This window comes from Sinocyclocheilus grahami, unplaced genomic scaffold (assembly GCF_001515645.1).
Source record: "Sinocyclocheilus grahami isolate Dianchi unplaced genomic scaffold, SAMN03320097.WGS_v1.1 scaffold230.1, whole genome shotgun sequence".
In the NCBI taxonomy this organism is placed as follows: domain Eukaryota; kingdom Metazoa; phylum Chordata; class Actinopteri; order Cypriniformes; family Cyprinidae; genus Sinocyclocheilus; species Sinocyclocheilus grahami.
The window spans coordinates 573,844-590,350 of NW_015505409.1; the positions used below are offsets into that span (position 1 = coordinate 573,844).

At 36.5% G+C, this 16,507-nt stretch overlaps 2 protein-coding genes across 3 annotated transcripts in view; one reads left to right on the forward strand and one right to left on the reverse strand.

Annotated features, from left to right (window-relative positions):
* The window catches only part of LOC107597247 (neuronal PAS domain-containing protein 2-like), a 69,104-nt gene that overhangs the window by 22,820 nt on the left and 29,777 nt on the right, over positions 1-16,507 (reverse strand). Inside the window, exon 1 of one of the 2 annotated variants that reach the window (XM_016288222.1) lies at positions 15,912-16,245. The exons of the other annotated variant lie outside the window; for it this stretch is intronic. The gene's annotated coding sequence lies outside the window, so the exon portion shown is untranslated. Of the gene's footprint in view, positions 1-15,911; positions 16,246-16,507 lie in introns of those variants that run through there. 2 annotated transcript variants of the gene reach the window in all.
* Positions 2,088-16,436, forward strand: LOC107597315 (cohesin subunit SA-2-like). Its single transcript, XM_016288329.1, has 6 exons — positions 2,088-2,132; positions 3,766-3,855; positions 4,059-4,262; positions 4,340-4,410; positions 4,595-4,812; positions 16,354-16,436. Exons 1-6 carry the CDS (start codon positions 2,088-2,090, stop codon positions 16,434-16,436), a joined length of 711 nt encoding a protein of 236 aa, XP_016143815.1.

Consider the following 16,507-nt stretch of genomic DNA (forward strand, 5'->3'; position numbering starts at 1 on the left):
GCTGAACCCTGACACAGAATTTCATCAGTCATTAGGAGGATTTCAACATGAGCTTTTAAGTTAGTTATATGAATTTTTGTCTTGTTAGGAGGTTCTCTGCAATTAAAAGGCCTATCTTAGCAAGCTCGGTGTATTTTTGGCTTCTTGTTTGGCCATTTGCCAGTAATGTAAGTCAATTTGGTTAGCAGCACCGCCTACACCAAGAATATAAAAGAAAAAATATAAGCTTTCTGCTTAAACGGCAGATGAATTTACAAAACTATGTTTTCAAAATCAAATAGTCAGTGGGATGCCTGAATAACTAGTTAACTAAAATAGCACTGGAGGAAGCTGGTTTAAGGCCACTTGACCCTGATCGGAGGCTTTCTTTCAGAGGCAGAGGATCTGAAAATAAAAAATATTATTTTTGATTGAAAACACAACTAGGAAATAAACATCAGTGGTCCATTTTATAAAGTTTTTTTAATAAATATTAATTTATTTAATAAATAAAGATGGCTAGGAAACATTTATTGTACTCTGTGACTGTGCTTAAACAGCTTTTAAGTTAGTTATATGAATTTTTGTCTTGTTAGGAGGTTCTCTGCAATTAAAAGGCCTATCTTAGCAAGCTCTGTGTATTTTTGGCTTCTTGTTTGGCCATTTGCCAGTAATGTAAGTCAATTTGGTTAGCAGCACCGCCTACACCAAGAATATAAAAGAAAAAATATAAGCTTTCTGCTTAAACGGCAGATGAATTTACAAAACTATGTTTTCAAAATCAAATAGTCAGTGGGATGCCTGAATAACTAGTTAACTAAAATAGCACTGGAGGAAGCTGGTTTAAGGCCACTTGACCCTGATCGGAGGCTTTCTTTCAGAGGCAGAGGATCTGAAAATAAAAAATATTATTTTGATTGAAAACACAACTAGGAAATAAACATCAGTGGTCCATTTTATAAAGTTTTTTTAATAAATAAAGATGGCTAGGAAACATTTATTGTACTCTGTGACTGTGCTTAAACTATCAGCACATATACACGCATCAACTGTGGTTTATGAAACAATTCCAGAAATCTGGCAGTTTTTACTTATCAGCTGAGAAGAGGTATGTGTTTGTGAGATAATGACTGACCTATATTCTCTCTCTCAAACACACACACACACCTTTTTTAAAACATGTTTTGCTCTGCATAACATCACACTGACAGATCTGTGAAATCAGCTATGCAAGGTAATACAATTGTCTTTTATTTCAGGACCAAATGAAAAAACAAATATTTATTATCCTTAGAAATATTAGGTTGTAATGGAAAGTTTCTAAACCAAAAACTGAGCTGGCAATTATTTTTAATGTTACTAAGAGAAATGTGTTTGCCATATATCAGCATCAATTTACACAAATGTGAGTGCGTGAAATTCACTTAAAACTATTTCATACCATCAGGCTGCTTCAGAGCACAAAGCACAACGAGAGAGAGAGAGAGAGAGAGCGAGAGAGAGCGAGAGAGAGAGAGATTCATTATGATTTTTTACCATACATGAGTTGGTTAAGAATAGTTTCAGCAAAACATTGGTGATGACCAGACAAGCACAAATGAGAAGCAGTAAGATTGAGTCCAGCTGGATAGAATTAGAATACAGACCTCCACAAACTTTATAAATAAAGCACATACTGTATACACACATATCCACTCACATTTACGCACACACATACGCTTGTATACAGATCACGCACGCACACACAGTAATTGTGTCTGACAAATAGTTCAAGCCTTTGAACTACAGTTTCGTATTTAATTCACATTTAAAATGAAAATGAAAAAGATGATGAAAGAGAAGGGACACAAAGAGCGAGACGCAACAAACTCTCAGCTAATGATTAATACAGCAGACTTTATGCTAATAATAAACAGCAAATTCTCTGTCTATTGTATGAAGAGCACATAGGATTCATTCTTGTGTTCAAGTCTACAGCAGCTGGATAGAGCACAACAGAAAAGAACAGAATTCAAAAGTTTCGAGCTACATTTCGTAAAATTTAACTGCTTGAAAATGCAATGGTCATGGGGCAAGAAACAGGTCGAGTTGTGAAGCAATGGCCAAGGATGTCTATTAGGCTTGCCGTGATAGACGGTGGTGATGGTGATACCGTTGTTAAGCCGCAACTCCGGTTACGTCACTTGCCCACCGCGGCACCGACCCCCACCGTCGTTTAGATTTTTTTATAGTAATAAAAATAATTTAGTTCAGTAAAAGAACAGACACTACAATTAAAAACTGAACGCGGCTGCTCAATGCTACATGCCGAACGACAGTCGCGTCACAGATCAGATTTAATTTCTCCAGTGAGGAGAGTGAGTCGAGTTGACTGACAAGAAGAGTGAGGTGAGACAGACAAGACGATCGCGGATGATTTAGTTTCGAAACGAAATGCAAAAGCGCCTGTTTGGCGTGTCTGACAAATAGTTCAAGCCTTTGAACTACAGTTTCGTATTTAATTCACATTTAAAATGAAAATGAAAAAGATGATGAAAGAGAAGGGACACAAAGAGCGAGACGCAACAAACTCTCAGCTAATGATTAATACAGCAGACTTTATGCTAATAATAAACAGCAAATTCTCTGTCTATTGTATGAAGAGCACATAGGATTCATTCTTGTGTTCAAGTCTAGAGCAGCTGGATAGAGCACAACAGAAAAGAACAGAATTCAAAAGTTTTTGTCATTTATTTATTTTATATGCAAAAGCGCCTGTTTGGCAATATTTTGGATTTTGAAAAGCCTGTTGACTTTTGCCGTTTATCTAGGTGATTTTTGAAGTTTTTTTTAAACATTCGTTTCTTATTTTAATTGGTTCCACAGTGTTTGCTGATTTTTACTTTATTTAAACTTTGTGTCATTTATTTATTTTATTTGGCATCAAGGTGTATGCCGTGCCTCCAAGCTTTCTTAGTCGTTTTGCTAATAAACTTTCTACGTTTCTTATTTATTTGGTTAGCCTATATATTATACATGCTTACTTATTTCCAGTTTTGTATAGGCTACCTATTTAAACTTCATGTAAGTTATTTCTTATTTGATATTAGGCATAGCCTGCCCTATAGCATGGTGCATTTTATTTGTTTTGTTAATAAAAGTTCTATGTTTTATATATAGGCTAAAGTGAGTTTTACGTTGTATTTTGTTGTTGCATTCAAGCAATTGACGCCGAATTGCCGCTAATTAAAAGTGAAAGTAAAATGCGCACGGTGCTTTTAAGCTATTTAAAAGCGAAGGAAAGTGAGGAAAAGAGGGCAAATTCAAACGAACAATTGCTTTACGCTGAATTGCCTCTATTTAAAAGTGAAAGTAAAATGTGCACACCACTTTTGCAAGCTATTTAAAAGCGAAGGAAAGCGAGGAAACGCCCCTGCCCCCACGGTGATACCGGTATTATGGGTGTTGTCACACATCAATTAACCGGTGGGAAAATTTCCTCACCGTCACAACCTTAATGTATATCTGCATGTGTGTATCACTTGTGAAAATTTTCAGAGAGGATTTTACAGTTTTACCAAAAGGTTTTAATGTAGGGATGCACGATATATCGGCCACCATATCGGTATCGGCCCATATCGGCTCATTTTTTCTGTTAATATTGTTTGGCTTTTTGGGGATAAAGCAGTGGCCCACAACTCACTGCATACAGATATTCCAAATAAGTGATTGTAATCTGAATAAGGATGGAAACCAAGTGATTTCTGAAAAAACTCTTTCAAACTTCTTTCTCTCTCTCTTTCTCAGTATTCAGTGGACCCAGACAAGGTCACTAATCTGTTGCAGTTTCCTCAGTATTTTGATCTAGAGATCTACCCAACTGGTCGGCTGGAGAAGGTAATTATTCCCATACAAAAAAAAAAAAAGTACCACATAGTACACAAAATGATGTGCGTATAAAATAAGTCACTTTTATCATGAAGAAAGTTTACAATAGTAGTAACATATTTTTTAATCAATACACAAAGTCAAGAAAGGATAGATAGTTAATGTTTTGTTGTAGTAGTTCTATTAGTAATTCTTGCACTGATGTCCTGCAGCATCTGGATGCTTTGCTGCGCCAGGTCCGTGATGTGGTGGAGAAGCACACAGACACAGATGTATTAGAGGCATGTTCCATGACATTCCATGCACTGTGCAATGAGGAATTCACCATCTATAACCGTGTAGATATTGTCCGCAGCCAGATGATTGATGAACAGATTGACAAGTTCCACCGTCTGTTGGAGGATGTCCTGCAGGAGGTGTGTGTGGAAATTTTCTCTGTAACTTTTCTTTGTGATTTCACCAGTTTCAACTTTAACGGTTTTGTTTCTTTAAGGGAGAGGAGCCTGATGAAGATGATGCCTATCACGTTTTGTCAACACTCAAGAGAATCACAGCCTTCCACAAGTAAGAACACACTTTTCGCTAAAACTGAGAAATTCCAAAAGTCCTAAAACAGATTTAAAAAAAACATTTTGGAGTTAAATAAATACATCTGTACATGTTTTGTGAGGTTCACATTCATAGACCAGTGGACTTTCTTCATCATAACACGTGTGTGTGTGTGTGCCTGTGATTGTGCTCCTTGCAGTGCCCATGACCTCACTAAATGGGACCTTTTCACCTGCAACTACAAACTTTTGAACTCTGGCCTGCAAAACGGAGATATGCCTGAGCAGGTACTGACTACTGATCCAGGGGCTCAACTCATTTTAGTTCACTGGCCGGGTTGCATGCCTTATACATGCTCTTCTGCAGTGAAATGTTGTTCTGAACCAACTAGGCTTGCCACGATAGACGGTGCTGACGGTGATACCGTTGTTAAGCTGCAACACCGGTTACGTCACTTGCCCACCGCGGCACCGACCCCCACCGTCGTTTAGATTTTTTTATAGTAATAAAAATAATTTAGTTCAGTAAAAGAACAGACACTACAATTAAAAACTGAACGCGGCTGCTCAATGCTACATGCCGAACGACAGTCGCGTCACAGATCAGATTTAATTTCTCCAGTGAGGAGAGTGAGTCGAGTTGACTGACAAGAAGAGTGAGGTGAGACAGACAAGACGATCGCGGATGATTTAGTTTCGAAACGAAATGCAAAAGCGCCTGTTTGGCAATATTTTGGATTTTGAAAAGCCTGTTGACTTTTGCCGTTTATCTAGGTGATTTTTGAAGTTTTTTTTAAACATTCGTTTCTTATTTTAATTGGTTCCACAGTGTTTGCTGATTTTTACTTTATTTAAACTTTGTGTCATTTATTTATTTTATTTGGCATCAAGGTGTATGCCGTGCCTCCAAGCTTTCTTAGTCGTTTTGCTAATAAACTTTCTACGTTTCTTATTTATTTGGTTAGCCTATATATTATACATGCTTACTTATTTCCAGTTTTGTATAGGCTACCTATTTAAACTTCATGTAAGTTATTTCTTATTTGATATTAGGCATAGCCTGCCCTATAGCATGGTGCATTTTATTTGTTTTGTTAATAAAAGTTCTATGTTTTATATATAGGCTAAAGTGAGTTTTACGTTGTATTTTGTTGTTGCATTCAAGCAATTGACGCCGAATTGCCGCTAATTAAAAGTGAAAGTAAAATGCGCACGGTGCTTTTAAGCTATTTAAAAGCGAAGGAAAGTGAGGAAAAGAGGGCAAATTCAAACGAACAATTGCTTTACGCTGAATTGCCTCTATTTGAAAGTGAAAGTAAAATGTGCACACCACTTTTGCAAGCTATTTAAAAGCGAAGGAAAGCGAGGAAACGCCCCTGCCCCCACGGTGATACCGGTATTATGGGTGTTGTCACACATCAATTAACCGGTGGGAAAATTTCCTCACCGTCACAACCCTAATGTATATCTGCATGTGTGTATCACTTGTGAAAATTTTCAGAGAGGATTTTAGTTTTACCAAAAGGTTTTAATGACTTAATGCTAACACACAGCATGCTAATAAGCGTCATTTTCTTAAAAAAAAAAAAAATCTAGTCAACCTCACTACTTGACTAGTCAGTTTTATTTAACAATTGTGATTCATTCCTAACAAACACTTTTCTCATAGTAACACTCTCTGTTGAAAATAAATTCTCAGCCGATATTAACAGCAAACTCTGATGATAATGATGCAAATTCTCTGGCAATAATATAAACAGCAAACTGTCTGCTTATAATAAACAGCAATCATTCTGATGAATATACAATGTGTGCCGATAATGAAGTCAGCAAACTGTCCAGAAATAATAAACACAGCAAACTTTCATGATAACAAACATGGTAAACTCTGTGCTAGTAATGAACAACTCTCTCTTTGCGAAAAGCCTATTAAAACATTCAACTCTGTTACAAAAAACAGAACAAACGCTGATAATAGCACATACAACAAACAAACTCTGTTAATAATATTTACTCATATTCAAATTAGTACTGTCAAATCGATTAATGGTGATTAATCGCATCCACAATAAATATGTTTATACTGTGCATGTATTATATGATTTATATTATATTTACATTTAGTCATTTAGCAGACGCTTTTATCCAAAGCGACTTACAAATGAGGACAATAAAAGCAGTCAAACCTAACAAAAGAGCAACAATATATAAGTGCAAATGACAAGTCTCGGTTAGCCTAACGCAGTACACGTAGCAAGGTGTGTGTATGTATATATATATTACACACACACATGTACACACACACACACACACACACAAAGAAAAAACAAGACACACACACACACACACACACACACACAAAGAAAAACAAGTAGATAGAATAGAAAAAATAGAAAGCTAGTGGGTTTTTTGTTGTTGTTTAAAAAAAAAAAAGGGTTAAATATAGATAAAGTAGAATTAAAATAGAATAGAAATTGTTAGAGTTAGGGGGTCAAATAAAGGTGGAACAGGTGTGTTTTTAGTTATATATATATTATATATACAATATACATATATTTAGTTTATATATAAATATAAATTGCATATATTTTTTAAATATATACATGTATGTGTGTGTATTTGTATATACACACATACATACACAAACTTTTATTTTGGATGCGATTAATCGCCATAAATCAATTTGACAGCACTAATTCAAAGATCTGACAACTGCACACTGCAATTGACCAATCAGAATCAAGTCTTGCAAACAGCAGTGTAAAACTTTGCTAATAAAAACACAGCAAATGAAATTTACTGTATAACGCGGAATTTCATGGAATTTGTCTTTTTGATGAATAAATAAAAAACAGGTCAGTACATATATATACATGTTCAGACTGTGTCTGTGAGACTGACTGTGTCTGTGAACATTAAACTGCAAAAAAGACGATTTAAATACGAATGTTCTGCATGTTAATTTGATTACCAGAAAATACACAACACAGAGTTTATTAATTATTATTATTTATTCATTTTATATGTTTACATTTGGAAAAGCTGGGCTTCCTGCATAAACCTGCCCCTGTTGGTTTGGCAGTATCTTGCTTGCCCTACACAGTTACCTTGTTTAATTTCTTAATTCAAGTTATATATACTTTGTTCTATTTGTGTTAGTTAAGTAATTTATAATAAGTGAAGTGAAGTTTACTGTTAAGTGCACTGATGTCAGACTCATTTAGAATAATAAAGTTTATTGTTAAATTGTTAAATACCCTGCCTCCACTATAGGCCTATGTTTGTCACATCACTATAAGTGTTTGATCACCACATTTGATTTATCATTGCAAAAATGTGTTTATGTATATATATTCTGATTATGTAGGCTATATACTGTATTCTATATACAGTACCAATCAAAAGTTTGAACACACGAATGAGAAGTGTGTCCAAACTTTTGACTCTACTGTACTATAAAATAGCCTACACATAAAGAATATCGGCCGACATATCAGTCTTTTTTTACTCCCTAATATCGGTATCGGTCGGGCTCTAAAAATAATTACAGTTTTAAGTATTATCACAGTATTGTTAAATATGATAGAAATGTTCAAAATGTAGGCCTACTCATGCACACACTGAAATAATTTCACCAAGTTTTAAGTTGAAAACAAACAAACTTTTAATAATTACCACCAAGGGATATACAAAATTGCATTAAGAAACACTTTAATACAACAGATAAAGATGAATAGGTTAAGATAAAGATAATGAGTTAGGATAAATCCAATTTAGCAGGATACTACTTCAAGATCAATAATTAAAACTATAAAACTGCTAGAGGAAAGCCAACACTGGCTTCAACACATCACATTTGACAAAACATCACTGCCATCATGAATCATGTAGATAAGGTTCCTGAGTTTGAGTTGCTGCATCTTGCTCTCTAACACACCGCTCTACTCAATGTGAACATGTGCTACATTCTCATTCACACAGCAAACAACACTGTAAAACATGAATAAATTGTTTATGAAAAGTTTATAGACACAAAAGGAGGAAAGAAGAGAAAGACTCAACCACATGAAGGAAGCCACTGAGAAAAAATTTTTTTTATCCCATGCAGAAAGACCTGAATATCTCTCTTTTTGTCTCTGAAACACAAACAAAAGACACCTACAAAAAAAAAAATCAATTGTAAACTGGCCACCCCTCCTTACCCAAATATTTTAACCTAAATACATTTACACAGGCACATACACACACTCATTCTTAATATACTCAGTTTATCCCCTTAAACAGGACATAAACAAATACTAGACATGATCTGATCTAGTTTTCAGAAAAATGTGTCTGTGGGTATTCATACCTGACTGTCCACACATAATCTGCCTTCAGCCACACCCAGTGATGTGTAGCTCACACAGATACATGTTTACAACCTACAGCGTGGCCTCAAATTACACACACACACACCACACACACACACACACACAGAGAGAGAGAGAGAGAGAGAGAGCAATGAGTTCAAATCAAAGTTCATATTAACAATCGCTTCTTGAGACACAGACACCTCTTGGAAAGTACAGAGCATAGACAGGATGAGCAACTTTCAAACACTCCTAATAGATATTAACAACTAAAATTTAAGCATCTACAGTCATTTTTATTTCCAAGGTTTCCATTCTTGCTGTTGTATGTAGGTCACATTGTAACTATTGGAAACTTTTTGTCATACAAAGTTTATTTTTACATGAAATCATCATAACCCATTTCCACATTCATTGTGTAAAAGATTTCTATGTACAGTGGGTACGGAAAGTATTCAGATCCCCTTAAATTTTTCACTCTTTGTTATATTGCAGCCATTTGCTAAAATCATTTAAGTTAATTTTTTTTCCTCATTAATGTACACACAGCACCCCATATTGACAGAAAAACACAGAATTGTTGACATTTTTGCAGATTTATTAAAAAAGAAAAACTGAAATAACACATGGTCCTAAGTATTCAGACCCTTTGCTCAGTATTTAGTAGAAGCACCCTTTTGATCGAATACAGCCATGAGTCTTTTTGGGAAAGAGGCAACAAGTTTTTCACACCTGGATTTAGGGATCCTCTGCCATTCCTCCTTGCAGAGCCTCTCCAGTTCTGTCAGGTTGGATGGTAAACGTTGGTGGACAGCCATTTTTAGGTCTCTCCAGAGATGCTCAATTGGGTTTAAGTCAGGGCTCTGGCTGGGCCATTCAACTTATATAGACAGGTTTGTGGCTTTCCTAATCAAGTCCAATCAGTATAGTCAAACACAGCTGGACTCAAATGAAGGTGTAGAACCATCTCAAGGATGATCAGAAGAAATGGACAGCACCTGAGTTAAATATATGAGTGTCACAGCAAAGGGTCTGAATACTTAGGACCATGTGATATTTCAGTTTTTCTTTTTTAATAAATCTGCAAAAATGTCAACAATTCTGTGTTTTTCTGTTAATATGGGGTGCTGTGTGTACATTAATGAGGAAAAAAAATAACTTAAATGATTTTAGCAAATGGCTGCAATATAACAAAGAGTGAAAAATTTAAGGGGGTCTGAATACTTTCCGTACCCACTGTATATGTGGTTTCCATACCAAAAGTAGCTGATTTCAAGACCATAACAGTTCAGAAAGTGTCATCTGTACTGATGAGAGAATAGTGTTCACCGCTTATAATGAATATGATGACTGTGTTGAAAATGCGAAGATGCCGCAAATTGTGATGCAAACGGTGTGTTTTATTTGTATCAGTTTGCACATGGTTGCTGAAGAGAGTTGCTCATCTCCAACAGGCCATGATGCATGTTGCAGTAGCATTGTGGTATCTAGCTACTGAAAGCCAAAAGCCGCACACTGTCAAATCTTTATTTTTGGCCGTTTTGGGAGGAGTAAAATTTACATATGAGCCTTAAACAACCAGATGCATTTACACTTGTCCAGCTGCTTCTGGAATGAGTCTCAAACCACCTCCTGAAGTGGTATATTATTACCATTTAATTATATTTTTAAATTTCACATATCATGACAAATTAAACCAAGCAGGAAAGTTTGACATTGTGAATTGACAGGTTTTTTTCTCCTCAAGTATGAGCTCCCTATTCTCCTATATACAAGCCATAAAAGCCTGATTTATCAAATAAGATATGCAACAAAAATACGTGCTAATTTTTTAAAATAATTTTTGCTTTCTTTTATAATTTTTGTTTTTCAATAAACTATTCCATTTAATATCTATCTATCTATGTATCTATCTATCTGTGTGTGTGTTGTCTGCTAAAAGCAACCAGCACATAAAATAATAAACTGAGCAAAGAGAACAGAGGTCACTGTAAGAAAGGCGAGTCTTCTTTTATCATAGAGTTAACTCCTTCCCCATTCTCTGCAACATCTCACTAATAAGAAGAATCTTCCCTATTATCTACTTACACACACAATGAACACATAAATACACACAAGCTAACAAACACTTAATCATGACCAAATAAATGCACACACATCAGACACAGGAGTGTGTAAAAGTAGCTGTTTGGTTCAGAAAGAGGTCAAGGGTCACACTCAGTGGTGAGAGCTGATAGGGGCCCCAGGAGGATTCCGGAAGAGGTGGAATCACTCAAGAATGTTACAGCAGCAACAGGAGTTGTTGGTGCAGTGTCACAGGAGTGTTAATGTGATGTTAGCCCAGAGACGTGTGTGTACCTCATGACGTGTGTGGCCTCATTCATGAAACATGAGCAGAACAAATTTCTTATTGAATTGAGTGCAAATTTATGCATGGTTGTATGAACGACATTGACCGAAATTCGTTCTGCTTGTGCTTCATGAATGAGGACCATTATATATACAAGCATGGACTTTATAGTCAATAGCTTAAAAGCCTCACGTAGAGATAAACTACTGTTCAAGATCTTGGGGTCAGAAACATTTTTTAAAGAATACTTTTATTCAGCAAGGACACATCAAATATTAATCAAAAGTGACCGTAAATAGCTACATGTATACTGTTATTAAAGATCATATTTGAAATGCTCTTTAAAATAAATGTATTGAACTTTCTATTTATCAAAGAATCCCCCCAAAAAAATGTATTACACTTTCCACAAAAAAAATTAAGCAACACAACTGTTGTTAATATAGATAATAAGAATAAATTTTACTTGAGCACCAAATCAGAATATTTGAATGACTACTGAACGACCATGTGACACTGAATACAGGAGTGATGGCTGCTAAATGTTCAGCTTTTATTCAAAAATATATTCAAATAGAAAACAGTATTTTAAACTGTATTTTTGACCAAACAAAAAAGTGAGACTCTTGGTGAGTCTTCTTTTTAAAAAAAAATAAAATAAAATAAAAATCTCATTGACCCCAAGCTTTTGAATGGTAGTTCATTGTTTAAATGGAAATTTGTAATTGAAGTAAATTTTTTTATGTCCAAGGACTCAGAAGTGAGTCTATGACACATTTTCACTAATATAGCCATAAAGATCTGTGTATGTCTGTGTAGATCTGTATAGCTTTTCAATATACCAAATATTAGTTACACACACCTACAAATATAAAGTTAACAACAATATATCTAAGGGCCCTATTTTAACGATCTAAGTGCATGGTCTAAAGTGCACGGCGCAAGTGCACTCAGGGCGTGTACAAATCCACTTTTGCTAGTTTAACGATGGGAAAACAGTCGGCGTGCCCGGGCGCATGGTCTAAACAGGTTGTCCCTATTCTCTTAATGAGTAATGGGTGTTTTTGGGCGTAATGTGCAATAAACCAATCAGAGTTTCACTTCCCATCCCCTTTAAAAGCCAGTTGCGCTCGCGCCATGGCGGGTTCGCTATTTACATGGCGGAATGTAATTTTTCACTTTTAAAAATGTTTGTGTGCTGCTGCGCATCCCTGTGTGTGTAATAAGCAACGTGTACGCGCGTTGTGCACCCGCCTATAGGCCCATATTACTAACGCGCTCTTTAAATAACAAAGAAAAAATATTGCGCCAGACTTTAGACCAGGTTTGAGTTGGTCTATGGCGCAGTCTATTTTCAGTTCCTCAAAATAGCAACGCGCCAACAATGCGCCTAAACACACCTTTTCTTTAGACCAGCACATTTTCTTACGGTCTAAACAGTGCAAATGCATTTGCTATTTAAACAACGTGGTACAGGACGGGAAAATGAGAACTGCGTCGGGCTGAAACTAGCAAAAGCACTTGCGCCGGGTGTTAGACAGGGCCCTAAATGTATCTATGGCACAAGTATTTATTGTGCATTTTGTCTGTTTAGTAATTTCAGTAATATGAAATATAAATTAGCAATAAATGGAGTGAAAAATACAATTAATTTGAAATTTAGTTTGTTTAAATTAGAATTATTGTTTAATCAACTAGTTCAATCAATTATTCATTATTCACAAAGCAGAATGCATATAAAATGCATTTATTTAAAAAAAGGCAGAGACAATAGCACTGTGGATCTTGGGGAGTGCTGATTCACTGCTGGGATGATTCATGCAGCAGTGTTTTCCTTGCATTTACTGTAAATGCTGCCTTCATAAATCAGGTGAATGTTTCAAGTGCACCTCATTCATCCATAATCACACACAGTCATTCACTCACAAACAAAAACATAACCTAGAGAAAGATAAGGTCAGGAAAAGGCAATGAGGATCAAGTATCCTTCTGTGCTTTTATTAAACAGCTTAATTTGTCTCTCAGGGCAATATGTGCAGTACACACAGAAATGACAGAAGTATTGATGCAAACAGTAATTAGTAACAACAGGCTCTTGACCAGGGCAAGAGACAGAGGAAAACAGATAAGGACAGAGAGAGAACAACAAAGATTGATTTCCAGGAGCGGACCCCCTCAACAGCCTGACCCCCGTGTAAGCGGTGAGGGAATTATTGCATCACTTACTGTTTACGGTATTTTCATGAAGCCGAGAGCCCACCTTTAAACAGGGGCCCACCGTACAGCAGCAGCAGCAGCGCGTGCACACACACACACACCATTGACAAAGGGGCCCATGTAGGTACAGGCTCCGAAACACATCTACACACTCATCAACACTGCACGAGTTTACAAGCATTCACGCAAGTCTCCATCAAATGAACATGCAACAGCCTCCATCATGTGTGATATTACAAGAACTCACAGATTCATGCATGCTCGCACTTGCCTCTAAATGACATGAAATACTTTTGGGAAGGGTTAGGGTTAGGACTAAACCTACTTAACCCACAACCATCACTTAAAGGGATTGATAGTTCACCCAAAAAGGAAAATCTTGTCATGATTTACTTAGCATCATTTTTTTCCATAGGATGGAAGTCATTGTTTTGGGGACACACACACACACACACACACACACAGAGAGAGAGAGAGTGAGACATTGCTTTAAAATATCTTCTTTTATGTTCCACAGAAGAAAGTCAGTCATACAGGTTTGGAACGAAATGAGGGTAATTAAATTATGAAACTATTTTCATTTTTGGGTGAATATCCCTTTAACTAATCCACCATCAAAAGCAAAGACACCACATCCTAAAATGAATTTCTGCTCTTGCACATCACAACTGGCATATTGATAATGTTGGTACTTATAATAAAGAGCTTGGGATATTCCTAATTTTTAAGCCGTAGATATTGCCAAATTAATAAATTTCATTAAAAAAAAAAAAAACTATTTAAGCAGCATTTTGTTTCAAACCTTTAGTCTTTTATAACTATTCTAAATATGTTATACATAATATGAAGCTAAAAAGCTGCATGCATAATAAAGTACATTAACAATGTGGTACACTTGTAATGAAGTGCTAAATAATCTTTTTGTCATAACTTTGTTCATTAACGTTCGCAAATTGGAAAGCGGCGTTCTGTTGCCATGGTTGCTTCCTCAGAGTCAGTGTCACATGATCCTTCAGAAATCATTCTAATATGCTGATTATCAATATTTAAAATCAGGATTCTTTGATAAATAGAAAGATCCAAAGATCAGCATTTATCTGAAATAAAAAGCTTTTGTAGCATTATACACTATTCCATTCAGTATAATTTTAATTTTTTTGGGAAAGAAATTATAGAAATTAATACTTTTATTTAGCAAGGATGCTTAAAATTGATCAAAAGTGATGATAAAGAAATTTATAATGTTACAAAAGATTTATATTTCAGATAAATAGAGTTCATATCGATATCGGAATTATATCGTATCGACCGAAATTAAGAAATATATCGTGATATCAATTTTGGCCATATCGTCCAGCCCTAAGTCAGACACAACGCGACTTCTGTTTGTTTACTAGTCTATTTGAAGACGCTCTGACTAAAACATGCAGCCTAATTAATTCGTAACTGCTTTATACACTGGTGTACATTTCACTTAAAAAGTCCATGGGCACGTTACGCGTCTGCTGTCCTTAAATTGTTACTTGCAAAGTCCACATTATTTCCTGAACCACAACAAACAGAACCCAAACACGCGCTTCCAGCCCAAACAGCAGAAGGAGTCCAAGGCCACGGAACCAGTAAGTTAGCCTTTAACAAAAATCAAACCACTCAGCTATTTTCTTAAATGTTTAAAACCCTGAGGTACTGTATGCACCTTTTCAACCACTTTGAATGAAGATTAAAAAATTAAAAAAATTAATTAAAGTGACAAGTGGATGGAAACTAGGTCACAACATAAGGATGAAAACATTTGTACCGTGCAATTAAGTCAGACAGGAGCTCTTATGAATCCCTCACACAAGTGCAAATATGTTCAAGTCTCACTAGCCCAACATCAAGCATTATCGTCCAAGCAGGCAGGTTTTATGCTGCTGGAGATACTGGATTCAGCGCATTGTACAGTCCCCCATTTTGAACGCATTCCAAGATTTAAGATCAATCCGGAACCAAGACAGTCAAACCAGCAAAAGCCACAGACAAAATATTAATAAGCCTTCATTACCATAAATTCATTGTCCAAAACCGGACTGGATGTGGTAGCGCGCTCATACAAGTGCAAATATGTTCAAGTCTCACTAGCCCAACATCAAGCATTATCGTCCAAGCAGGCAGGTTTTATGCTGCTGGAGATACTGGATTCAGCGCATTGTACAGTCCCCCATTTTGAACGCATTCCAAGATTTCAGATCAATCCGGAACCAAGACAGTCAAACCAGCAAAAGCCACAGACAAAATATTAATAAGCCTTCATTACCATAACTTCATTGTCCAAAACCGGACTGGATGTGGTAGCGCGCTCACACAATCCATCGCGCACTGGATAAAAAGATTAAGGTGCAGGAAAGCGCGCGGTAACATCACAGAACCACGCGACCCTCACACGTCAATATCTTAATATTCACAACTCCGTAACTTAAGATTTCCACTTAGTTTATCTAGTTAATCTAATGGAACCAAACGAGCGATCTTTAAATGTGTTAAAAACAGCTCCGGTAACTTAAATTGTCTTACACTTTCTTGTTGGCATTACCATATATAACGTAGGGAATATCTTACCGTGCGTTAAGGACTAACGTTACCGATCCACACTTCACTTTTGCCCTCGTCCGCGCCTCTCATACTGAATCCACGAGTGAGCTCATAAACAACCCACGATAGAGCCACTCTGAAGTCGGACACGGGACAAAATATGTACAAAGCACAATAACTGAAGAATCCCAGGAGAAAAGCGGCACGGGAGCGCACGCGACTCGGCGTTTAGGCGACGTGTTTTCGTTACCGGGTCCACATCGTCCGCTGACGAGCGCCTGTAAACAGCGCTGAGCTGAAGCGAAGTACGAAAGTAGGTCAGACTGGAGCTCAATACTCAACCAACGACAGCAGCACTAACCGCACGCAGCCTCGCACACACGCGCCACAGAAAAGACACGCATGTCAGGAACGCACTTGAACATAAATCATTTTCATAGACGATCAGCTCTTTTGGCTCTTGCTTTAGTGAATGTCATGCTGCTGTCAGCCCGTGACTCTTATGTGGAGCCGACGGTCGCCTTTCGCAAATGCACGTTTGCCTCAATATAGCTGCTTTAATATAATGAAACAATGGTCACACTTTATTTTAAGGTTCCATTCTCGCTATTAACAAACTTTTA